Consider the following 24879-nt stretch of genomic DNA (forward strand, 5'->3'; position numbering starts at 1 on the left):
AAAAGTATATGCATAAGTATGTGAGCCTGGATCTTCTCTGTTACTCAACTTCAGTAAACTCCAAGGTTTGGTTGACTTTGATAATTTATTCAACCTTGAAGAAGTGGTGTAACGTAACTCAGAATGTGTGGGATGACGCGCAAGATGCAAGGCTTTGTGTGAAACCAAGTTTCAAAGCTTTAATGTTGTGAGTGCAAGAAAGTGTGATGGTTTGAAGAAGCCACTGAGCCAAACTCGCAGATTCTAGGCTGTGCAAAAGGGGGTGATAGCTAAGGCTGCACCCCAAAAGCGGGGTTTGGGGCATGACTTTGGGATCATGCCCCGGGTTACGGCGTCCGGGATTGGCCTCAGGAATTCCCCAAAACCCCGGGGCATATGATGGTTTTTTGCGAAGGGAGGATTCCCTGGGGGATGATGTCTTTTTTTGGGTTTTTATGTTTGTTTTTGTAATTCCAGTGGCCATCAAGTATATACAGGACTGTTTTATCTAGAGCTTGAGGGAAAAGGAAATGAAATGAGAGGCCAAGCGGAGCCTGAGGGAAAAGAAAACGAGATGAGAGGCCAAGCAAGTAGTTAGAGACTGACAGAAAAGGGCACACGCGCGGACAAGAACCCCAGCAAACGGGTGTAGACATAACAAGGAAAGGGAATCAGAAGCCTAGAAAGGGCCATCAAAGGCTTGGAACCATCCCTTGAGACACAAGAGATGCTTGATGCTCCTTGGTTGGAGCGTGGATTGTTGCCAGGAGACAATTCGCCGTCCTTTGGAGAACACACGCTCGGAAGCAGCGCTAGTTGCTGGGATTGAAAGGAATTTCCGTGCCATTTGTGACAGGATTGGATAAGTCCTTTGTTGACCGGCCCAATAAGCAAGGATCTTGCTGCCCTGCGGATCGGAATCCTCCTTCAAGTAGCGGGAGATCTTGGCTTCAATCCCCTCAATCGGTGGGGGTGGTTGGTAAAAAGAAGCTGCGAAGAAGTTTGAGGGACCTGCTCCAGAGGCTCGGGCCATTGGGTTTGGGTTGCTAGCAGGCTTGGTCATCCCAAGCTGATCCTTGAATTTGTGGGCAGCAGCGCGGAAAGTTGAAAGGACATCATCGACCGCGAGCAAATAGTGATTGTGTATGAAGTTTTTGTGGGCCTTCCAGAAGCTAACCTTGAAAGTGGGGTCAAGTACCATCACACATATGTATACTGGCTTAGTGAGTGCATCACAAAGGTAGCCATCAATTTTGGCTATCATTTGGGCTGCGGGGTTGACAAGTTGGGCTTGATCATAACGGCCTTGCCTGGAGGAGTGGAGGTGTATCATCAGAGTGATGTAAACAGGAAGGGCTGTGTTCAGTGTTGGATAAGTGGATCCACACAACAGCTCAGTTGCTTCGCTGAGTGGTTCAAGGAGGTTCATCACATTTTTGGCCTGATTCCATTCCTCCAAGGTCAACAGAAAGCGGCAAGTCTCTGGTTGGGACTGACAGTAATGAGTGCATGACTCCTTGAGTTGAATGGCCTGGCGGAACATGGCAAAGGTTAAATTCCAGAGGGTTGAAACATTGATTTTGAGACACGTGATCTTCTTGGCTGCAAGATTAGGCTGAGTAAAGCCGACAACATTGGCAAAACGTTTGCGGCGTTGAGGTGAAAGTTGTACATAGGTACACAATCCGTGTATCCTCTTGAGGATTGAGTCAGCCTCAACATTGGCCCCATCAGGTTCGGTGGTCATCAAGTTGATGCCCATCCGGTTTCAAGTGGCCGGGTGAGCAGGTGCATTGTACGGAGCTTTGCCTCCCATTGCGGCGGTGGAAAGTTCTTGACCTTCTTGAGCTGAGCCTTCCAGAGTTCCAAGGGCCGTGATTCCGGCTTTGGCAGTAAAGTTGATGAAATGTGCAACGCAGCCAAGAAGATGAGTAGCAGTGTTGAAAGAGTCAAGTTGAAGCGTGAGTTCCCAGGCCATTCGATTGTTTGTTGCGGCATTATCAGCGGTAATTGTGTGTATCTTGTCAAGACACCCATAACGTTCAAGAACTTCATAGAATTGCTCCGCAAACATCCTGCCGGTATGACTTCCTGGAGAGATGAGATGTTTTGGTTAATTTTTGTTTCATTCAAATAACAAATAAAAGACAAATGAAAACTCGCACCTTGAATATGAGGGACAGCTATGGTCAAGTCTTTCATCTCAAAGTTGGAATCCAAGTAATGAGTGGTCACTGCCATGAAAGCGGTGACATTAGGGGCGGTCCAAGCGTTGGTTGTGAACAAAAGATGATCTTGCTTTGCAAGAAACTGGAGCTTGATGGTCTCTTGCGATTGGAGGAAGACTCTGTCAAGGTGAGTGGAAATGCCATTGCGGGAGACACTGGTAATTAGGGGTGAGGCTCCTTTGTTGAGTAGGCAAACAAGTGCACGGAAAGATGGTTGCTCAACAATTGTAAACGGTAGATCACACTTGGCAAGGAAGTATACGAGTGCATTCTTCAATGAAACATTATTAAGCTCCACGTACAAGAAGACCCACGTTGCATAGTCAGAAATAATCCTGACTCTAATGCAACGATAACTATAAGATAAAAAGGCACTCACTTTTGGTATGCAGGAGCCAGACTTTGACCACTTCTCCATGTCGATATGCTTTGATTTCTGCGTCTTTTTCAGGAGCTTAAGATTGGTGAGGTGGTGGATTTGCAAGAGATGGCCGTGAAAGTTCTTGGTGCTTCCACTTTTATCTTTTTTCAATTCGGTCCCACATATATTCCCACCTTTCTGGGTAACTTGACAAATTGCCGCGGTGCCGTCGCTTGTAATTCAAAGTGATTCCAAACCCAACTTCGCTTGGCTTTATGTGCAGAGTTTTGATCTTTGTCACTGCTTTCGAGCTCGATAATTGTACTGTTGGATGGTGGAGGAGTTAGATATGGGCTTTTTGCTTCATATCTGTAATAATTCCACTCCAGAGGTAAATATGCTATTTGTCGAATTTCAAGCTTGAAATTCCAATAACCAGACCCCAACAGCCCTCAACTTGGATATCATCACGTTAGCTCTGATATCATCACGTTAGGTTTACATTTAGGGTAAATGCAAACCAAATGTGATGATAACCACATCATTTCAGCGGCTAGAAAAAAAATGGCCATGCCCCGGGGCTTCAGGGCATTCCGGGGCATGGTCGGCGTGTGGGGTTCGGGATGACCCTCATGCCCCGTCCCGAACCCCGGGGCACAGCCTTAGTGACAGCGCGCCCTGCCCAGGGCTGTCGGAGGCTCACTTTGCGAGTCGCACGCCCGCAGCAGCGAGGGACTTTGTGCAGTTCGCAGCCAAGCTCGCCCCGGGCCCGGGCCAAGCTCGGGCTCGCCCGCACCGCTCCTCCCCGCAGAAATGGTGTGTTTGTCGCTTGGAGTAAGTCCCAGCGTTGCAGCCATTGCCGATGTGCGCAGAACCCCGCTTAAGTAGTGCGGTTTGCAGCCATGGTATGCACGATTTGGCGGAGCCCTTGGATGCGGTCTTTCTTCCTTGGGCCGGGGCTGTGCTCTGCCGACGCAGCCCAACCCGGCACGAGAGAGAGAGTGTGTGTCCGGCTCAACAAGCCCGGGGGAGCTGCAGATTCTCATGCGGATTGCCAAGAAAAACACACACCAAGTTGTCATTGCTGCGGGGTTTGAGTAGGTGGGTGGGGGCAGAGAGAGGCGGGGGCGAGCGGGTGAGGGGGCCGAGCTGGGGCGAGGGGCCGCTCGAGTGGAGACGGAGGGCCCTGCAAGGCCGCGGAGTGTGGACACAAGAACGGGTCGGGTGCCCGATGGGCCTGCGTGGCTGTGTGTCCACCAAGCGGGCGCCGAAAGAGGGCAGGATGTGGCTCGGCGTTCCGGCGCAGAGACCGCACGGCCATGGGTCCCCGGCCCCCAGCCTGCTCGACCTCCGCTGCCCGCCTCGGCTCACCCCTCCCCACCAAACCCCGCACAACAAAAGGAACTAAAGAGAAAGAGAGAGCGCCGGAGGAAGGCAAGAGGGCCGTCATGTGTGTGTGGGTGCGGGCCAACACGACGACGAGGACGAGCGCAAGAAATAGGATTTCGGAGACGAGCGACGGAGAGAAAGAGAGAGAGAGAACACAGGGACGGGAGGGGCTAAGCGCCGGGGACCCTTCCGGCCCTGAACCGGAGCACCTTGTCGTGCACGACCCACAACCTGCACACCACGCGCAAAAAGGGCAAGGATCAGCGGGCGCAAAGCGTGAGGGAGGGAAGGGGAGGGGGGACGGACACTTGGTCGAGGGCGTCGATGTCGTGCTCGGAGCCGTCGGCGGCGGGCGGCGCGGAGGGTCTGAGGGAGCGACGGGCGACGAGGGCGGCCTTGCGGGCGGATAAGTGGGCCTGGCAGCGGTCGAGGACGCGGTCGAAGTACTGGGCGGTCTGCTGGTCCTGTTTACACCCCAGCCATATCAACACACACACACACAAGAGGGAGGGGAGAGAGAGAAGGGACGGACGAGCTCGTCGAGGGCGGCGAGGGCGGCCCATGTCCAGCGCAGCCGGGCGAGCCCGAAGACGCCGAGCGGGGCGGGCTGGGGCGCGGCGGGATCGGGGAGCAAGTCTTGGCAGAGGTGGTGGGCGAGGGTGAGCAGGACGGGCTGGGAGAGCCGCGATCTTTGGGGCGCGTGCGCGGCCGGCGGGGCGGGGAAGACGGCGGAGAGGGTGGCGGCGGCGGCCGGGCCGTCGAGCAGCGCCGCCAGCGCCGCCGGGCCCGGCGCCGCCAGGGCGTGCGTGAACAGCTCCTCGTAGTCCGGCGTTTCGGGCCTCGGGCCCGCTTCCGGCGGCCCTCGTGCGGGGGACGACGAGGGCGGAGCGGCGACAGGGACGGCCGGCCCTCTCTCGCCCATCGCCTCCACCCGCTCTCCGAGCAGATGAAGCGCGTCGAGCACGCGCTCAAACTGGCCCTGCTCCGCCCCTCTCTCCGCCCTCAACTGGCGCACCTCCTCGACCAGCTCGGCCACCACCTTCTCCCGCCCCGCCGCCTCGGCCTGCTGCGTCCGGCGCATCTCTGCCACCGTCTGCTCCAGTTGCGCCGAGATCGTCCGGCCGAGCTCGTCCACGATCTCTTTCATCTGCGTCTTCCTGACCACCGCCTCCGGCTCAGGGCCTAAGAACTTAAAAACGAAAAAAAAAAAAAAACACCGTCAGCCCCAGAACTTCTCCTGAGCGCAAACATACGTACCTTTTTGAGGCCCTCATGCACCGCCTTCCGCACGACGTCGGCGGTCCTGCCAGTCTCCGCATCCGCGGGCTCCTTGGGCCGGCCATTGAGCTGGTTGTGGGTATCGGAGAGCAAGGCGTTCTTGACGTGGTGGGAGACGATGTCGCCGAGGTTCTTGGGGCCCAAGCTGCTCGAGAGGATGGCGAGGAGATGCTCGTGTCTGCGGGTCTCGATGTCTTGCTGGGCCAGGAACTGGTTGCGCAGCTTCTGCTCTACACACATCACGTCCTTGCTGCTGGTAAGCTCCCACGCTATGGAACATAGAGAGAGAGGAATCGGTCAGCTACCTTGTTTGTCGAGACTCTTGGCGAGCAAAGCGTGCACATGATCGACCATCACCGCCCGGCTTTTCTCGAGCTCTACGGCCAGAAGCGGCGGCTCGGCGCGCGTCATGGCTGGCCCGTTTTCGGAGTGGGGAGAGTCGTTGACGAGCGCGAGGAGCGGGTCAACAAGGTGGTGGTTTTGGGGGGCGGGGCCGGCGGTTTTTTTGGCATCGGGAACGGAAGAGTCGAGCAGAGGTTGGTCCGGAGGGGCGGAGGAGGAGGGGAGGGCAGGCTTGTCGACGTTCGCTTGGTGAGGGTGATGGGAGAAGTCGAGGACCTCGGCTTTCTGGACCTGGTGTTCGACGTGGACGTCGACGAGGATTTCCCCGGCAAGGGAGCGACTCCTGACGGGCGGGGCGGCGGAGTGAGCGGCGGGGGTATCGGGGAGGCAGTTTTTGGAGGGATGGAAGTCGAGGAGGTCTTTGGGGAGGTAGAGCTGGTGGATGCCTTTGGGATGGAGGTTGAAGACGGAGACGGGCGAGGAGGAGGGCCCGGGCGGGGGGCGGGAGCCTTGGTCGAGGACGAAGGAGATGATCGGGTCGGGCGAGGGGAGCTCGGAGATCTGGTCGACGAACATCGTCCGAGCGGCGATCCAGGAGTTCGAGCGACTGCGTTGCATGTCCGGCGATTGTCGGGAGGCGGCGACGCGCTCGATGTAGCTGGCGTCGTCGTCCACCGAGCTCGTTCCCAGCCGGCTTGCTTTTGTGGTGGTGGTGGTGGTGGTGGTGGTGGTGGTGGTGATGGGAGGGAGGTCGGGGAGGAGGCCGGGCTCGTCGTCGACGGGGTCGCAGAAGTTGAGATGGAAGGTGAAGATGGAGCCGCGGAGGGAGTTAGAGAGCAGGATGGTGCTGTACTGGGGCTGCCAGGCGGAGTGGCCGAAGCAGGGCAGCGCCTGGGCCGCGGGCGATTCGGGGGGATGGAGGGAGATGCCGATGACCACCTCGGAGATCTCGCTGAGCTGGACGGCCTCGACTCGGGTGCCGGAGCGCTTGGTGATCAGGAAGCCCTTGATCGGCCCCCCGGCCCTCGCCAGGAACTCGAGCCGGCTGATCCCGCCCGGACTCGCCGGCAGCTGGCCGCCCATGATCGTCCAGTGCGGCTTCGAGGTCTGGCGGACCGTCAGGATCTTGTCTTCGGTCACAAACGCGAACGCCGACCCATCCGGACTGAATGCAAAGGCGGCCACCTAATAAACAAAAAAAAAGTCAGCCAGCCAGAATCTGATGTGATGACATAGGTTGGCACACCCACGTCGGAGCTGGTGCGCAGGACGTCCTGGCCCTCGAAGGCCTCGAGTTCGGAGAGCGCTTTGGGGAGGGGGGTTCCGCGTTTCCAGGCGGGGGCGAAAGCGCCGCGGTCGAGTCTGACGAGGATGAGTCTGTGGTCGTTGGTGGAGAGGAGGAAGATGGAGGGGTCGAGCGGATGGGCGCTGAGGGCGACGAAGCGGGCGGGGCGGGGGGCGAGCGGGAGGTCCTTCTCCGGGCCGCGGAGCAGATGGGAGTCGACGGCGCAGACCTCGGCCAGCACCTCGTAGCTCGCCGAGTCCTCGTCGAACCGGACCGGGACTTTCCAGAGCACGAGTCTGCCGTCGGAGCCTGCGCTGGCTATCCAGCGCCACTTACGACTGCTGCTGCTGCTGTTGTTGTTGATGGTGGTGGTGGTGGTGGTGGTGGTGGTGGTCGGATGGGAGAGGTCGCCGACGGCGGGGCGGGGTCTGCCGATGCACATGTCGATGACCGGGCCGTCGTGCTTGCGGAGGAGCATGCGAGCGCCGCTGTTCTGGTCGATGACGCGGATGCGGCCGGCCTTGGTGGCGTAGCTGATGAAGCCGTCGACGGCGACCCTGTTCCCGGGGGCGAAGAGCATGGCGGAGGGGAAGAGGGTGATGGGGAGGACGTGCGGGGGGGGCTCGGCGGTGTAGAGGATCTCCGGGTTGGGCTGGCCGGTGGAGATGGCGAGCTCCTGGGGCGGGAAGCTCGAGTTGATGGTCAGGCCGATGTTCGGCCTGGTGGGCGCCGGCGTGGGCGGGCGGTGCGGGTGCGGGGAGGCCAGGATGGGCTGCTTGCTGGCGGCGGTCGGGGCAGGGTCGGAGGCCGAGAAGGGGTTGAGGAAGCCGCCGGGCGGGTGGGTGTTCTTGATCTGCTCGACGAGCCGGATGGCCATGTACGGCTGGATCCGGCTCTCCAGCGAGTCTTCCTCGGCCTGCGGCTTCTCCGGCGGCGGCTTCTCGGGCTGCGGGTGCGAGCCGGATGGCTGGCTGGTCCTGGGCGAGAGCTCTTCGCTCTTCATCGGGCTGGGTCTGAGGAGGAGGCGGTCGAGCTGGGTGAGGGTGTGGTGGAGTGAGAGATCGGCGAGAGACATGGGGAGTGGGAGGAAGTGTACTGACGCAACGCCAACGCAGAAGGGTTTGCACGAAGCGGCTGTGTTTTTCGGATGGCTGTCAGTTGTGCTATGCAGCCACACAGCAGAGGCTCACTCACCCAGGATATGATGGTGTTTGTTGTTGTTGTTGTTATTGTTGTTTGTCAGTTTGCTTGTTTGTTTCTGTTTGTTTGTTTGTTTGTTGGGCTGAGGCTGTTTTGTGCTTACTCTGCTGGCTGGAGTGTGGGCTTGGGGGTGAAGTTGAGGTGGAGCAGTTCGAGGAGGGACAGCTGCTGCTGGTCGGCCATCTTGACTTTCTGGTGGTTGCTGGCCGCTTCCTCGGCTCCCGGCGGGGCGGCACTTGGCTGGCAGCCTGGGCCCCCCGCTGCCGCCGCCCAGCACCCCCGAACACAGCAAAACACCACTCAACACACAATAATATATATATTAAATCATGCTCTCAAGTCTAACATGGAATACGAAGGTTTGGGTGTCTTTTGGGGGGGGGGGGGAGATACATACAAATAATAGTAGGACGGGGTGGTTACGATGGGGGCACAGAAGAAGAAGAAGAAGAAGGGGGATGAGGAGGAGGGAGCGGGATTAAGTGGCCTGGAGATGGAAAAGCGAGCCGGGTCAGCCGTCCGAAAGCGTGAGAGAGCGAGAGAAGAGAGACGCACGCATGCGGGTGACCTTGGTGCGCAGATAGATGTCCAGCTCGCTCCCAGGCCGGGCCGCGGCTGGCTTCTCCTGGGGATGAGTGGTTGGATCGACGAGGGGCTCTCCCTGGTGCTGGCAGGCCCGGGACATCCTGGCGAACGCCTCCGGGGACGACGCGCCTGCGCCGGGGCCAGCAGCGGCACGCCAGTGGCTCGGGACCATGGGGATGCGTTCGCGGACGTGGATGATGGGGTCATGGCTGGAGCGGGTGAGGGCCTCGATCTTGCCGGGGTTGTTGGTCATCAGACGGATGTCGCGCAGGTCGAGGTCCTCGAGGATCCGGGCGGCGACGCTGTAGTCGCGCAGGTCGGGGCCGAAGCCGAGCAGGAGGTTGGACTCGAGCGTGTCGAAGCCGAGCTCCTGGAGGTTGTAGGCCTTGATCTTGTTGAGCAGGCCGATCCCCCTTCCCTCCTGGCGCAGGTAGATCACTGCGCCCCGGTAGGGCGGCGTGGTGAAGATGTGGCGGAGGGAGTCGGCCAGCTGTTCGCCGCAGTCGCAGCGCTGCGAGCCGATCGTCTCGCCGGTGAAGCATTCGCTGTGGATCCGGACGATCGGCTTCTCCTCCTCTTCGTCATCCTCTTGTGGCTGGCTGCCTGGCCGGGGGAGGGGGGCGGGGTCGGGGGCGGGGGAGAGCCGGCCGACGTAGGCCCCCCGGACCAGCCGCTCGGTCTCCGTCTCCTCCGGGCCCCAGACGGCGTCCAGGCTGCGCGAGCGGATCCAACGGGCGTCGGCGGGGGCGGCGGGGTAGGCGTGCATCTGGGCCTGGTCGATCACAAAGGCGAGGTGCTCCTTGGCGTCGAGGCTGTTGGTGTACAGGTGCAGCCAGAGCTGGCCCTCGCCCGTCGGGATCCGCGTCCGGGCCTCGCACTTCACCGCCACCAGCCCGCCCGGCTGGCGGGGCTCGGCGGCGTGCGGGGCGAGCGCCGGCGGGTGTGGGGGCAGGGCGCGGCGCAGCTGGCGGATGCATTCGTCGAGCGTCGAGCGGTGGTGGCGCCGGTCGGGCGAGGAGCCGGGCGAGGAGGAGGGGGAGCGGGAGAAGGTGGAGCAGGTCGAGGTGGAGTCGAGGTCGCTCTCAGCCTGGTGGTGTTGCTTCTGCTGTGGCTGGTGTTGGGCGTGGTAGGAGTGGAGGTAGTGGTTTCTGGTTTGGCTGTTGAAGAGAGATGGTTCAGTTTTTGTTTGGTGTTTGTTCAGGGTGGAAGACTGACGCTGGGCTGCTGAGTGCTGCTGTTTCGAGGATGAGTGGGTCTAGGCGTGGTCTGCGGTCGTTGAACTTGCCCTGCGGGGTTTTGGTGAGCAGGGAGAGGATGTTGAGGTCTGCGGGGGTCTGTTTTCGGTGTCAGTTTTGCTTTTTCTTTTTGCTTTTTGCTTTTGGGTGAGTGAGTGTCTGCTTACGATGGTTTCTTGGAGACAGGCGATGGTCATCGTGTGTGGTTTGGTGGTGGCTGGTGGTGGGTGGTGGTGGTCTGTTTCGGGAGAAAGCGTTGCTGGAGCAGGAGTGAGTGGCTTACATCAGCATCACAGCACAGCAACCGACTCACCTGAAAAAGAACAGCGAAACACCAAACACACAAAACAGGGCTCACTCAAGAACCACGGCAAAATGCACACAGAGATCAAATAGCCAGAACTATGAAAGACAACTCAGGAGCGTGTTCAGGAGGAACACCTGCCCCCACCAAAACACTCACAGCATCTTGCAACCAAGTGAGCTGCAAAACTACCATTGTTCACCCCAAGAACACCTCCAACTGCCCATTGATGACTGGGGCACAAGGCCCCACCTGGTGCACAACAATGGGCACAAATCTTTGCTTGGGAAAATCCATCAAGGCCTCCTCCAGCCTCCACACCAAACACACTCCTCCTCACAACATCTGTCACAAGACCAGCCACTGGTGGAGCCACAGCATGCAGCTGTAATATCCCTGGTCCTGGCAGCCATCCCACTCCCTGCATGGCAGGACCAAGCACAGCCAGTCAACCAGCAGGAAAAATGGATGGCCACCAGACATCAACCAACAACAGCTATCACTTGTTTCCAGCTCTGGTGTGACCACAACTACATAGCTGGCAACAACGGCCCCTCTGTTTCTTACAGATGGCCAGCCCACTATGCAACTGGTCCCTAGCTCAGTGGTCTCACTGCAGTCTAGTGACAGGTTGTTCTTCCTGGATTACCACAAGTGAGAAATGGGGTCCAGGAGGAGAAAAGGCCACCAAGACCTTGTTGATCATTGTACTGATGGGTTTTTTGGGTCCCAACAGCTGGCCCCTCCTGCTGGGTGTCCAGGACAGTCCCACACTCTCCTGAAAGCAGTGTCAATGGGTGTGGATGCCTCCAATGGCTGGTGAGGTTGTATGGGCCATCTTTATGGTGCTCAGAGTTCATTCATGCATCCATAAACCATAATCTGATCAATCTTTTTAAGTGGGATTCCGTGGTGTTAGCTGCCATAGGGGGGCTTATAATCGCAACAATCCACTGCTGATCCTGTCTGCTCCCAGGGTATATAATGTCTTCTTATTAAGGGAGGATTTCCTTGGTGTTGATGTTTTTTTTGGGGGGTATTTTATGTTTTGATTTGTCATTCTGATGGCCCTTAGCTGAATGCACATGATAATCCTAGGCATAGAATAAGAGATAAAAAAAAGTATTTGATGCCAGAGTGAGCGCTGTGGAACTCCGACCGGTGCTGGGCCGTTGGCAGTTACTGGAAGGGAGAGTGCGCTGTGCGCTGCCTTCGCAGTGGTCCAGAAAAGAGGTGAGGAATCGAGGATAGCAGAAGTTGTAGGGGGATTTGTTGGGAGACGACAGGAGTAGATCCTTGTTGGCGGTGGTTTGTTGTTGGATGATCTGGAAAAGAAAGAAGTCCAGCGAGAAAGGGCCGGGAGGTGTGATCTAAAGAAGGGATTTGGGGAAAATGGGACTCAAGGTGCTGAGAGTTTGAACTCAGAAGACACACAGACTCAGAGAGGGATCAATAAAATTAAGATTCTGGATGGATGATCTGAAAAGCCAAAAGAAAAGGGTTCAGACAAAGTCCATGCCGCCCCATCATCTGAGTTCGAGCTGAACTCAGACTCTGGGGACTGTGACATGTTGTGGACAGGTCATCATACACCTGCGCGCCTCTGCGCGCGCAACAACAAGAAGGAAAAGAGAACAGAACACAACCAAAGAAAACACAAAACAACACACCAACCCACCACATACATCTCCATTGAAAAGCGCACATATAAGAAAAAAGAAAAGACAAGACAAGACAAGAAAGAGAAGGAAGAGACAAAACAGACAAAAAGAAGGGAAAGAGGGGGGAAGGAGATCCTGAAACACCTTGAGGATCTTGAGGACTGAGTTCTTGAGACTGGGGGATGAAAGCTGAACCGCGCACTGCTGATTTGATCTGAATCACCGCCTGTACCATTTGGTGCACCACAGCACACTTCTGGGCTTGAGTGCCAATCTTTTCTGGGAGAAAATGGGTTGGCCTTTGGAGAACACAATTCCAAAATCAGTGTGAGTTTCTGGGATCAAGATGAATGCCCATGTCAATAGTTTTTTTGTTGGCTGGCCCAGCATAAAAGAACCTTGCTCCCTGCAGTTAGGGATCCTCCTTTGAGTAGCAGGTGTCAATCCCCTCAATTGGTGGGGTTGGATGATACAAGGCAGCAGCACAAAGAGACTCCAGGCAGTCCTTGAGGCCAAGGCCTTTGTGATGTGCCACTAGCTACATAGTAGCCTGTTTGGCCATTCCATTGCAGCACCTGATACCATGGATATTTCAGCAGCAAGAAGAAAAAGGCCATGGCCTGGGGCATAGTTGGGGTCTGGGGTTTGGGATGACCCTCCACCATGGAAGCTTTGGGGGCACTGCCCAGGAAGTGCCACAGCTGAATTTGGGCTTAATTTTTGTCTGAACTGGGGCAGAATTCCTTAAAATGTGATGGTGAATTGTTCAATTACTGAGCAAGAACTATAGACCAATCTGATTTGGAGTGATATTTAACCATTGGATGTGAACTATCATTCAACAGATTGAATTCATCTTGAAGTCAAGTTCATGTCAATCCTAACTTAAGTTCTGCATTTCAAAATCAGGTAGCTCTTGCATATCCAATTTTTTTTGTACATTGGGGTGAACTGCCTTCATCAAATATATATCATGCCTGAAACACAACTGCCTAGATTTGGATAAAGAAAATATCAGAAGTGCAAAACATTTTAATACTTGTACAAGAGCAGGAGAACTGTACTTTGGCTGGGTAAACAAGGCTGAAACAGTTCATAAATCACTCAGCTGCAAATGCTCCTCTTTTTTAACAAGTGTGTGGTTGGTGTGTGATTTGTCACCCTATTGTCTGCGCTTACAATAGGGTGACAAATCATAGTCCATCAGGGCAGTTACAGCTAGTTTTTTTCTTAAATTTTACCCTCATTTACTCGGCGGAAATACCCCTCTGGTATTAAAAGTGTGTGATTTGTCACCCTATTGTAAATCACATTATTTTGAGGCCACAGCAATGGGTAAAGGAGGGTGAAATAGTTCCAACACCATTCAGATTGATCTCACCCTCTGGTACAAACAATGCGTGAGTGGTGCTTTACAATTTAGTTAAACTTTGGTTACAGACATTTTGTGTTCTGTGGTCCAGTTTAGTTACTACTGAGTTACAGATGAGTTTAGAGAATAACGATTTGGACCCGGGTACGGTTGGCACCCGGGTACCGGGTACGTTTTTTTCCCAAAGCAGGGACCAAGTACCGCACCTGGCACCGCCTGGCGAGTGCCAGCGGTACTTGGGGCGGGTACCTGCGGTACTTTGTGCCTTTTTTCACATACTTGGCATACGGGAATGGGGACACCAATTCCCCAAAGTCCCTCTTGCCAAGAGGTATGTCTCTTGGCGAGGTGGTCAAGTCCAGCTTGCCTAGTTGAATACACACCTCTCGGCGGACTGGGATTTGACCAGCTCACTGGGAAAAACACCCTCAGTGAGCTGGTGTAAAAATTCAGCTTGCCAGGAGCAACAATGGGAAGTTACGTCAACCAGTTTGCCTAGGTGTGATTTAGTTATCCAGTCCTCTGGGTTGTTAAATCCAACATAAATTGAATCTGTGGGTGTCAAAAGAAAGGCTGAATGTTGATTAACAGTATGGTCCCCCTTTTTTTCCAAGATACTCCTATTTTTGATGCTGAAATATCTTTTCTGTGACCAAAAATCAGTTATCTGGGTAACTTAGACCAGATAACTGATATTTGGTCACAAAAGTGTTATTTTAACATCAAAAATAGGATTTCCTTGGAATAAATTGGGGTCCATATTGTTAACCAACATTAAACCTTTCTCTTGACACCCACAGATTCAATTTATGTTGGATTTCACACCACATGGGACTGGATAACTAATTCACACCTAGGCGAACTGGATAATGTAACTTCCCATTGTTGCCGGGAGGTGTGTATTCCTCTTGGCGAGCTGGACTTTGACCAGCTTGCCAAGAGACACACCCCTTGGCAAGATGGATTTCTTGCCGAGAGGTGTAGATTTCTCTTGGCAAACTGGTCAAAGTCCAGCTTGCCGGGAGGGATGCATTCCTCTCGGCGAGCTGGTACAAATCCATCTTGCCAAGAGGTGTGAATTTCTCTCGGCAAGATGGTCAAAGTCCGGCTTGCCGGGTGCAATGTATTGGGCACAGGCACTGCCGCATCAAGAGGCACTTGAGCGGGTACCTCAAGCGGTACCCGGGTACCCCCCACTTTTCACAACAAAACAGGCACCCAGCACTGCAGGGTGCGTGGTAGTACCTGCCAGATGGTGCTGGGTACCTAGCAACGGGTCCAAATTGTTATTCTCTAGATGAGTACCAGCTGAGTTATGGATGCTTCATATATAGTTGGATATCATTTCATTTTTGATTATACATATGATGTAGTAGACATTGCACTGATTTGTGAAAACAATACAAGGTAAGGCACTCCCTGGGGAGTGCCCCACAAGCTTCCCTGGTGCTCATACCCCCTCCCAAAACCCGGTGAACATCCTTAGTCTGCTTGTGCACCTTTCAGCAATGTTTATGGGCAGTAAAAAGCTTCCCAAGGGGAGCTGCCCACCAAAACCTTGCAGCTTTCTCAGGATCAGCAAAAGCTGCAGGTGATTCAGTTCAACTGATTTCATCATCCGCCTTTATACAGCTTTATACCCATGAACCTACTACTATCAACCCTTTCAGAGCATCTTTACCAGTGGCTAGTTTAGCTTGCAGCTAGCTAGTTTAGCCATCAGAGCATCCCAGTCTGTCTGCTAAATGCTTGGGTCAAGTAAGGCTGGGTTTGTAAATGCCCTCCTAGCCTGAGGATTCATTTCACTGCAGGTTGAGGCTTGCTTAATGCAGCAAGCCCAAACCTGAAATCAGGCCTGGACATATAGCAATGGTCAGCTCATGACAACTGTGCAACACATCCAATTACAGTTGAAATAAAATGTATTGACCAAGCCAATCCCAAAGATATCACAAATGAGGGGGGCAATACAAAATGCAAAAAATACAGTGGATTGTATTGGGTGAGCAATACAATATGCAACCCAGGGGAATACAAATATGTTGGATTTGTTGGATGGTTGCTCATGAGCTAGCTCTCTAACTGTGGATATCCCACAGCTGGCACACTAGTGAAGATCGCTGCTTGCAATTTTAGTTGACAGTAGCTGCTAGTCAAACCTTGTGCAAAATCAGCTTGGCTTGTTAAACTTGGCTAATGCTAGATTACACTGATTAGCAGCTGTAAGTTGCTGCTCAACATGCAGCCTTTTCTCTCCAACATTTTGTCGCTGTATGTACCTGTGGCTGAGTATGTGCCGCAATGTGATATTTGCATGGCAGCAGAGTTACCAAGCTAGCTGCAGTTCAGGGGGGCTCACCAGAAGGATACCCAGGAAAAGGATTACTGTGGTGTTGCTTGGGGTGGTTTCTTTCAATGAATTTTAGGTTGGATCTGTTGTGGGATGATGATTAGGGGGGTTTCGAATTGAAATTTAAGGAGGATGATGGAGGTTAGCTTGACTCCCTATCTTTAAAGTACCTCCCAAGTTTTGTTGGAGCTGTGTACATAAACAGGGGGGCTCATCCGTCGCCTTTTTTGTGTTATTGATGTGTGATGAGGTGGTGTTGCGTGCGCAGGGGGTGGGCTGTTTCCTCGCTGGGAAGGACAGCCGAGCAGATAACAGCCCACCCCCCATCCCAGCCCATCCCAGCCCAGCCCACCCTCCCTATCCACTCCCATCCACCCACGATGTCTGCCCTCCCCCCCTACGCCATCACCAGCGACGCACTGCCCGTCAAGAACGACGGCCCCCTCGACCTCAACCACCAAGCCATCGTAAGCAGCACCACCCCAGACTCAGCCCGAAGAGAGATGCTCACCACTCCGCCAGCAGGAGGTCCCCGGCACACGCAGGCCAGGCCAGACCGGCCACTTCCGCAACGCCGCCTTCCCCCACTTCACCACCGTCGAGACCCCCGAGAAGCGCTTCCCACGCACCTACTGTAAGCATCCCACCCTCTCTCCTCCAGCCACCCAGCCGCTGATCACCCCCGGGTCCGGCTCCAGATGAGGTCTTCAACTTCGGCCTCGGCCAGTCCTACGACAAGCCCTGTCTCGGCCACCGCCCCACCAACCCGGCCTCCGGGGAGCTCGAGCCCTTCTTCGTCTGGCAGAGCTACAAGGACATCGACCGCCGCCGGACCGACTTCGGAAGCGGCCTCCTCCGCCTCCAGGCCGAGGGCACCCTGGCCACCCCCGACCGCACCGGATGGACCGTCGGCATATGGACCCACAACCGCCCCGGTCAGTCCATCACACATCCCCCCCCCCTCACTCACTCTTATTAACTTTGAGATCACACACACACACAGAATGGCAGATCGTCGCCCACGCTTGTGCCGCCTACTCCCTCGTGATCATCTCGCTCTACGAGACCCTCGGCCCGACCGTCGTCGAGTACTGCATCAACCACTCCGACACCCGCCTCGTCGTCTCCTCCGCCGCACACATCCCCGACCTCCTCCGCAACGCCCACGCCACCCCGTCCTTGAAAGTCATCGTCTCCGCCGACGGCTGGAAGAGCCTCCAGCCCGTCGAGCCCAAGACCGTCTCTGCGGGTGACCAGCGTCGCGCGCTCAAGAGCTGGGGCGAACAGCTCGGCATCGCCATCTACGACATCGAAGAGAGTCGGTTACACACACACACACTCTCTCTCTCTCTCTGTGTGTATGTGGACTGAAAAATATGACCCCTCTTTCAATCTACAGTCGAAGCCTTAGGCCGCGCCCATCCCACCGCCCACATCCCGCCCGCCCCATCGTCCCTGAACTCGGTCTGCTACACCTCCGGGACGACGGGCATGCCCAAGGGCGCCGTCTTACTCCACCGGACCATTGCGGCGGCCTGTGTGTCCAACTTGCATGGCTCGGCCTGGGCGCAGGGGGACGAGGACGTGTTCCTCTCCTATCTCCCGCTCAGTCACATCTTCGAACGCTTCTTCGAGGCTATCCTTCTAGGTCAGTCGCGATCTCCTGGCACGATCGAACGCTCGCTAAACCGCACTATCTTGTTCTTCACTGCAGCTATCGGGGCTCCGATCGGCTATTCCTGCGGCGACAACTTGCGCCTGCTCGAAGACGTCCAGCTGCTCAAGCCCACGATCTTCCTCAGGTATGCATCCCCTACCGAGCTCGTGTCCGCCCATCCTAACCCATCCATTCTTGGCAGTGTGCCGCGAGTATTGAACCGGATCTACCAGGCCGTGCTTGCCCAACTGGACGGGCCGGGCTTCAAGGGCAGTCTGGGCCGCAAGGCGCTGCAGGTCAAGCTCCAGAACCTGAAGACCAACGGCACGAACACGCACTTCTTGTGGGACCGGTTGGTGTTCAACAAGGTCAAGCAGGCCCTCGGCGGCAGAGTCCGGATCATCGGCACCGGCTCTGCGCCGATCTCCCCGGACGTGGTCTCGTTCCTGAAGGTCGCGTTCATCACCCAGGTCTCCGAGGGATACGGCTCCGTCAGTCCTCGCCCTCCACACACCACCACCACCACCACCCCATCCGTTTTAATCTCTCTTTCTGTGTCCACAGACCGAAAACTCGGGCACTTGTACCAAGTGCTTCGGCGAAGACATGGACCCCAACGGGACCGTTGGCCCGCCACAAGCAGGCCAGGAAATCAAACTCGTCGACGTCCCCGACATGAAAGTAGGTCTGTCCATCCCGGGGTGATCCCCCTCCCACACGCGGGGAATGCTGGGCCACAGCGCTGATCGGAGGCTCACTGCGTGTAGTACTTCTCGACCGACAAGCCGTTTCCTCGGGGCGAGATCTGTGTGCGAGGCGAGCCGTGCATCCCGGCCTATGTGAGTGTGCAGAGTGACTCGGGCAGACGTGGGTGGTGGGGAAGGGGCAGAAGACTGACAGGGCCATGTCGTCCGGGGGTGTGTGTGTGTAGTACAAAGACGAGGCGAAGACGGCGGAGCTGATCGACGCCGAGGGCTGGCAACACTCGGGCGACATCGGCCTCGTCGACGAGAAGGGCCGGTTCAAGATCATCGACCGGATCAAGAACCTGGTCAAGCTCGCCCAGGGCGAGTACGTGGCCCTGGAGAAGGTCGAAGGCGCGTACTCGGTCAACCCGCTGATCGCGCAGATCTACCTGCATGGGGACTCGCTCAAGAGCTATCTCGTCGCCGTCATCGTCCCCGACCCGGTCGCCTTCCAAGGTCCGTCCCTCCCCCTCTCCCCCCCCTCCCCATCGGCCGTCCGTTGAGCCTTCTTGGCCGCTCCTTGCCACACAGAGTTCGCGAATAAGACCGTCGGCAAGCCCGTCGCGCTCGACGACGCCTGCCAGCTCCCCGCCGTCCGGGCCGCCGTGCTCAAGGACATGGAGAAGACGGCCGGGTCGGCTAAGCTGCTCGGCTTCGAGCGGATCAAGAACATCTTCCTGACCATGGAGCCCTTCTCGATCGAGAACGAGCTGCTCACGCCGACCTTCAAGCTCAAACGGTCCGTCTCTCCTCTCTCCGCTCGTCTGTAAAGATGGGGTGCTGACTTGTTTTGGGGGGATGCCACAGGCCCGTCGCGAAGGCTAAGTTCGCTGACGTCTGTGCCAAGCTTTACCTCGAACACGACGCCAAGGCCGGCGAGAGTAAGATGAAGCTCTGAGCACGCCCCGGCCCTCCGCGGCCCTCCTGCCGCCTGACAACACACCGGCGGACATTTTCTTTTTCTCTGCACTGCTGCGACGGACACGCGCGTTTCATCCGTGTACACGCCCCACCTTCTCTCGCTCTCTCCCAGCTGATCGTTCCTTCTCTCCCCATAGACCGGCCCTTGAAAGCCCCCCCCCTCCAAAAAAACAATCCTTCCCTTCTTTGGGTCCTGCCACCCTGCCCCATGTATGTATGCGTGTGTGTATGAATGTGTATGTATGATCTTCCCGCGCCTTGGCCCCCCCGACGGCCTCGGGCACATTTCTCGCGTCGGCGGAGGGGCCTTGTGTGGCCCGGGTGGCGGGCCCCCCGACAGGGCTAGCTCGCCCGGCCTTGGCTGGGGGCCTTTGTGGCGTGAACAGGGGGGGGCTCGGCTTGGTTCTTGCCGCTTATTCCCCTCCTGTGCCCGCCTTTCCGCGGCTCCCTCCTCTGGGGCTTAGCGCACGCGCCGCCCGAGCCCCGCCCTCTCTCCTCCATCCAGCCCCGCCAGGCCGCCGCGCTGCGCCAAAAACACGAGCTATGGCAGCCGAGCGCGCGGCCTTTTCGGCGGCTGTGAAGCGGGATTGGCGCAGGGAGCGGGGAAACTCTTGGGCCCGGCTGGGCACCCGTGTCGAAGTCGTGTTGTTGTGTTAAGTATAAGAGTCTGGGGCAAATGTGATCTGGCAAAAAGATACACGTCGCTGATTAGCTCAGGTCCGCCCGGTATTGGTCCAACACGGTGAGGAAAAGAGTGGAGCCGGTACCGCGCGGCCTGACAGACTACATACAGCTACTGCGCATACGCAGTGACTAGTAAATGTATGACTAAACTCTATGAATAGCGTCCCGGTTATGCAGTTATAGTTAGGATTAGTTAAGTTTGTCGTCTTGGTACCCTCAGCTCCTAGCATTAAGCAGCTTGTTGGCTGAGGGTGACACCGCTGATAAATCATGCAGCTGGAAATGCCCCTCTGGTCTGCAAAGTGTGTGATTGTGTGATTTGTTGGCCGATTTCACTCACTTCCAAAGAAGTCACATAGTTTTTATACCAGAGGGGCATTTCTGGCAACTAGGACATGAGGGTGGCACGGTTTGAAACCCATTGGGTGGGACATGCTCCTCTGGGCTGGAAAGTGCGTGATTTGTTGCCCTCTGGTACCTGACAATGTTCAGACCAGAGGGGCACATCCACTGGGTACATGAAGTTGACACAGTTCTGAGTTGAGCCACCATTCAGCTGGACATGCCCCTCTATTCTGAAATTTATGTGATTTTTCACCATATATTATGACTTGGGTAAAATAGAGTGGAGGACTTCCCATCAACTTTGAATAAATCTGGAATTCCAGATTTTGCAGAGGAATCTGCAATCTGGAACTCTGGATCACTTTGGGGAGCTTCAGGGACCAAGATTTCACTGCAAAATCTGAAATCTGTTGGCTCAGATCTGGATTTCCAGATTGACAGGAAGTCCTCCAGTGATAAATCAAACACTTTTTGTTTTAGACCAAAAGCCATGCCCTCAGGGCATGTGAGGATGATGATGTAGTTTACCTGTCAAGCTACAGTTGTATGTAGAGGAAATGTAGTGATTTAAAGTTCAACAGATAATCATCAAAACTATCACATCTTCCTTCTTAACACTTCTCCAAATGATGTAAACACTTGCAAACTCTTTCCTTGATCAAAGCTAAAATCTCAGTCCTATCCCACTTGACACAAGTCATAATACCTGTATGGTGGGTTGGATGCAAACAGTGCCAACACCTGTCAGTTGGCAAATTAAAATATGTTTTCCTCTTGAGTCCTCTTGAGTCCTCCATACTGGAATCAAATCAAAACCAGTAAAATATGATTTTAAATTTCCATCATCTTGCTCTATCAGCCCTCATCTATAGGGTCTTTCCGACTTCTTTGGCCCACCCAGCTTTTGATTCAACAAAATATTCCTGGGAAATTCACATTCCTCATACCAGCAGTGATGACTTGTACCAGATGGACCATGTCAAAGCCACCAGCCAAAAGCGCTTAACACCAGGGGATCAACTTGGTGACTATAATCAATCAGACGACTCAGGTATTGGTAAAGTTTCTTAAAGAATTTTTTTGATTCTCAAAGTCAGAAATTTCAACTTCCTCCTTGTGGTTTTGAGATTACACATTACTGCCATTCTCAATGTAGCTGATCTCTCCTGGATCTCTCATTCATATAGTGCCTCCGGAAAACACTCTGCACTTGAGATCAAAAAGAAAGAAAACTGCACAAAATTGTCATCATAGAATCAGTTCTCAGACTAGGCAAGCAGATCCATTGCACCAACTATCTGAATCCCCCACAACTGCAACATCTCCAATATCTCCTGATTCAAACTGTGAAAAAAACAACAGGGTATCTGCAACAGCACATCAAATCAACAAACTCCCAATGCTAGAGTCGGGTTCTGGGTCAGGTACAGGTAGAATGATTGAGGAAGGTCGGAGCAAAGATCAAGCCCACAAATATTGGCCATTAGAACCATCTTCTGTATTTGGGGAGCTGGAACAATTAGACTTGACAGCATTATTTGAACAATTAGATAATCACCCAAGTTCATCTGGACAATTAAAATATCAACCCCAAAATTCACCAAGTCTTTCCTTTCCAAATGAATCCTATATGGGTGAATTCAATGAACACACTCAAGCCCGTTTTTTATCTAATCCATCAGCTGAATCACTACTGCTTGATAATTATCTAGAATTACCCAAAGTACCTGATCCATTCATGAATAAAATGTCAGATCCATTTCCAGATGACTTGATCAATGAAATGCAAGTTTCAGACTTTAATCATCACCAATCTTTTTACCCTTTGATCCAAGGAGATTTTTTCAGCCAAGGTAAGCTTAAGAAATCTGGTACAAATTCTAAGATAGCTGCCATCCAATTCTGAAATTTTTTCTCCACATCTTTTCTAGAACCATTGTCAGCTCTACAAGAAGATTGTGAAAAGATTTATTCTCCAGGATCTAATCTCAATATGCCAGTAAGCATGAAAAATCAGCTTGATCCTAATCATGCGCAGAATAGTCCCAAACATGAGGAGAAAAAGTATAACCAGGATGCAAGCCAAAGCAATTCTGAAACGTTTGCTCAAAAAGCTCCAGGAGCCCAGGGGAATCTCAATCACATGACAAACCAGGCCCATAAATCTATAAATAATTATCATAACAATCAGGGTCTAATTTCACAAGAGGAGGTTCATGAAACACATGTGCCAGGAAATATGGTCACCACAGCAGTCAACAAGATCAATCAACTTGGTTCTGTGGAAAATCAGATCCAAGATGGTGTGCATAACTTTCCTCATAATCAGGAACAGGAGTACCAGCAGGCAACCCAACCATTCAACAATGATAAAATGCAAGTAAAGACACCAATTCACGAAATTCTTTTGTCATTTGATATGAAAAAAATACCTTGGAAACCCAAAACTGGGATGAGTGATAAATTTTTATCAGGTTTTACTGAACCATTCATTGAAAGAATCAGCTCTGTAATGAGAAGAAAAATTGGAAGATACAACCTTTCAAAACAGAATGAATTACCAATAAAGGTCACCAAAGGTTTAGGGGACACATTCTATTCAATCAGGGTTGGTTCAAGGGTTCAAGATCATAATGCAGAAAAGGTTACATACATTTCTCAGCATACCACAAGACAGATTTACAGGAGATTCAATGTATTGATTGAATGGATTATATTTATAAACACATCACTATTGGTTAATCTTGCTCCTGGAGAAAGAGATTACAGAAATGAAATTCTTCATAATAGATGGATAACTCAATGGATATTCCAGGAAACCTTTGATCCAGGGCAAGGCAGGTTTCCTCTACTTGGTACCTTTGAGAAGATGGATAATGGCATACATTTTGGTCCTTGTCAGACATTATTGCTTGAATTCTTGTCAGGCAGTTTTGAGGTCAATCAAACAATTAATCTAGCATTAAAAATAGTTCAAATGTACTATGAAGATTTCCACCCCAATATCATGGATCTATTAAAAAATTTCATCATTGATTTGAAAAACTATGATGTGGAGAAATCATTGAGAATTTTAACATATCATTCCATTCAATCAAAGTTAAATTTAAATGAAGATCTGGAGGTTTCTAACAAAGATCTGTCAAGAAGCTTCAAAGATATTCCATTTAAACAATTTCCAGAGACTCTGCAACCTCCAGGTTTCAGATGCAGTCTCAAAAATTTAAAGTTGGACCCAGAGGAAAAAGAAATCTGGGATGAATTTGAGCAGAATTCTTTTGGAGAATACAAGCATCTTATCCGGCATGAATATAAAAAATTCAACAAATTTCCCATTGTAGTGCAATTTCTACAGACAAAAAAAGAAGAAGATCCATTGGTAGGAATAGTAACTGTTTTCAATAATAAAGGAGAGCGGATTCGTAAACCAGATCTTAGTCGCAAATTGTCCACATTGATTGTCAGCCTGAAAGTTTGTCACCTACTTGTGGAAAAATATTCACAGTTGAAACATCCAGAGACCAAAGGTCAAAACCTCAACAAGCCAGAATTTTTCAAATGGATTCACAGTCTTTTGATGCCAGATTCAGATGACATAAGATTCCCAATACTTGGGAATTTTTCAGTATCTAAAAAAATCAGGGATTTTGATAAGGATCCACTTACTGCTTCTGATTTCTCAGAGGAACAGATCCTATTAATCAATTTCTTTGCTGAGTCAGATTCATACACTAGAGCACTACACCTATCCTTATACTTGATTGGTTATTGGTATACCAATGAAGCTCATGAAACCATATTCTGTTCACTATTTCAAGGAAAGGACACTTATTGGGTTGAGATGATAAGTCTGCTAGAAGAATTTGTTGCTCCAGAAGGGTACTATGATTTTAAAAAGGTTGAGCATCATTTATCAATGTGATGTTTACTGTTGAAGCTGTCTCATTGTAAGTCAAAATGTCATCTTCAATCATCAAATCTTAGAGTGTCTCCACAACAGTCTGTAAATTGGGCCTGTATCCCACATTTACAGACCCAAACCAAAAAAAAAAAAAAACCCAACTGTGCTCTCCATTTTTCAAAAATATGTATCTATCTCTATCCAATCTCTATAAATAGAGACTCAATAGAGAATATGAATCAACATGTTTCAAAAGGAGCCCTTGGGTTCTCTATTTGGAACCCAAACACCACACCACAGCACCACACACCACTGCCCGCAATCACTTCATATAGCAACCCAAGTGGTGGATGCCGCCCAACAGCAAGTGGCTCAACCCTGTTGGGGAGTCTCTATCCTGAGAATGGAGGACTTCCAGTCGCCTAAATGGCTTGTTTTAGGGGCTTCTACTAAACCTTTTTTGCTTGTGAAAAATTGATCTCAATCAACTTTCAACAGCCAGTAAAGTTTAGCCCATCTCTCTAGATTAAGCATTTAAGTCCTCCAATTTACAGAATTGAATTTAGAGAATCCCGTGGAGATGCTCTGAATTACATACACATATTATGCCAAAGCTATGTCAGGAAACTTGATGCATCTCATTACAATGTGTACTTAATTTTTCAGTCACTTTTTGTTTTTCAAATTTTCAGGCTTACCTTTCTGTTGTGAACTGAAAAGTGCAATTCTTAATTCTTAATTTTCATTCTTGATTGTTTCAGTTGGATCAGAGGATATTTTTTGATTACATCCCATTTCAAATGGGATGTGTAGGATTGTGTTCATGTGGTCATATTTGTTGTATCAAGTCCACCCTGGTCAAGACGGGTGATCGCGCCGCGCGGCTGCCTCGCCCTTCACACGAAGCCAACCTCACGCGGTGGAGAAGCTCCAAACACCCAGCGTTCCACAGCCGGTTGGATTCACACATACATGATATAAAGTACATCTCGATTTGAAGACCATCAAAGCAAGCGATCAACTCAGAAAAAGCGCTCCAGCAGACAGAAGTCCACT

At 52.7% G+C, this 24879-nt stretch overlaps 4 protein-coding genes across 4 annotated transcripts; 1 reads left to right on the forward strand and 3 right to left on the reverse strand.

The window, feature by feature from the left end:
- Positions 1-3646: 3646 nt before the first annotated feature.
- Positions 3647-3889, reverse strand: PtA15_6A741 (uncharacterized protein; the record flags this gene model as incomplete). Its single annotated transcript, XM_053170479.1, has 1 exon — positions 3647-3889. The coding sequence occupies one exon, from the start codon at positions 3887-3889 to the stop codon at positions 3647-3649; it is 243 nt and encodes an 80-aa protein (XP_053021666.1).
- Positions 3890-4127: 238 nt separating this feature from the next.
- On the reverse strand, positions 4128-7937 carry PtA15_6A742 (uncharacterized protein; the record flags this gene model as incomplete). The annotated part of the gene is made up of 5 exons (XM_053170480.1): positions 4128-4188; positions 4455-4646; positions 4770-5146; positions 5926-6762; positions 6828-7937. 5 exons carry the CDS (start codon positions 7935-7937, stop codon positions 4128-4130), a joined length of 2577 nt encoding a protein of 858 aa, XP_053021667.1.
- A 224-nt stretch (positions 7938-8161) lies between these two features.
- Positions 8162-10892, reverse strand: PtA15_6A743 (uncharacterized protein; the record flags this gene model as incomplete). Its single annotated transcript, XM_053170481.1, has 6 exons — positions 8162-8322; positions 8618-9242; positions 9300-9524; positions 9735-9804; positions 9863-9981; positions 10836-10892. The coding sequence occupies 6 exons, from the start codon at positions 10890-10892 to the stop codon at positions 8162-8164; spliced, it is 1257 nt and encodes a 418-aa protein (XP_053021668.1).
- Positions 10893-15949: 5057 nt separating this feature from the next.
- PtA15_6A744 (uncharacterized protein) lies at positions 15950-18870 on the forward strand (the record flags this gene model as incomplete). The annotated part of the gene is made up of 9 exons (XM_053170482.1): positions 15950-16036; positions 16125-16203; positions 16268-16504; positions 17218-17717; positions 17791-17907; positions 17994-18065; positions 18158-18428; positions 18504-18711; positions 18780-18870. The coding sequence occupies 9 exons, from the start codon at positions 15950-15952 to the stop codon at positions 18868-18870; spliced, it is 1662 nt and encodes a 553-aa protein (XP_053021669.1).
- Between the last annotated feature and the right edge of the window lie 6009 nt (positions 18871-24879).

Source organism: Puccinia triticina, chromosome 6A (assembly GCF_026914185.1).
Source record: "Puccinia triticina chromosome 6A, complete sequence".
NCBI lineage: Eukaryota > Fungi > Basidiomycota > Pucciniomycetes > Pucciniales > Pucciniaceae > Puccinia > Puccinia triticina.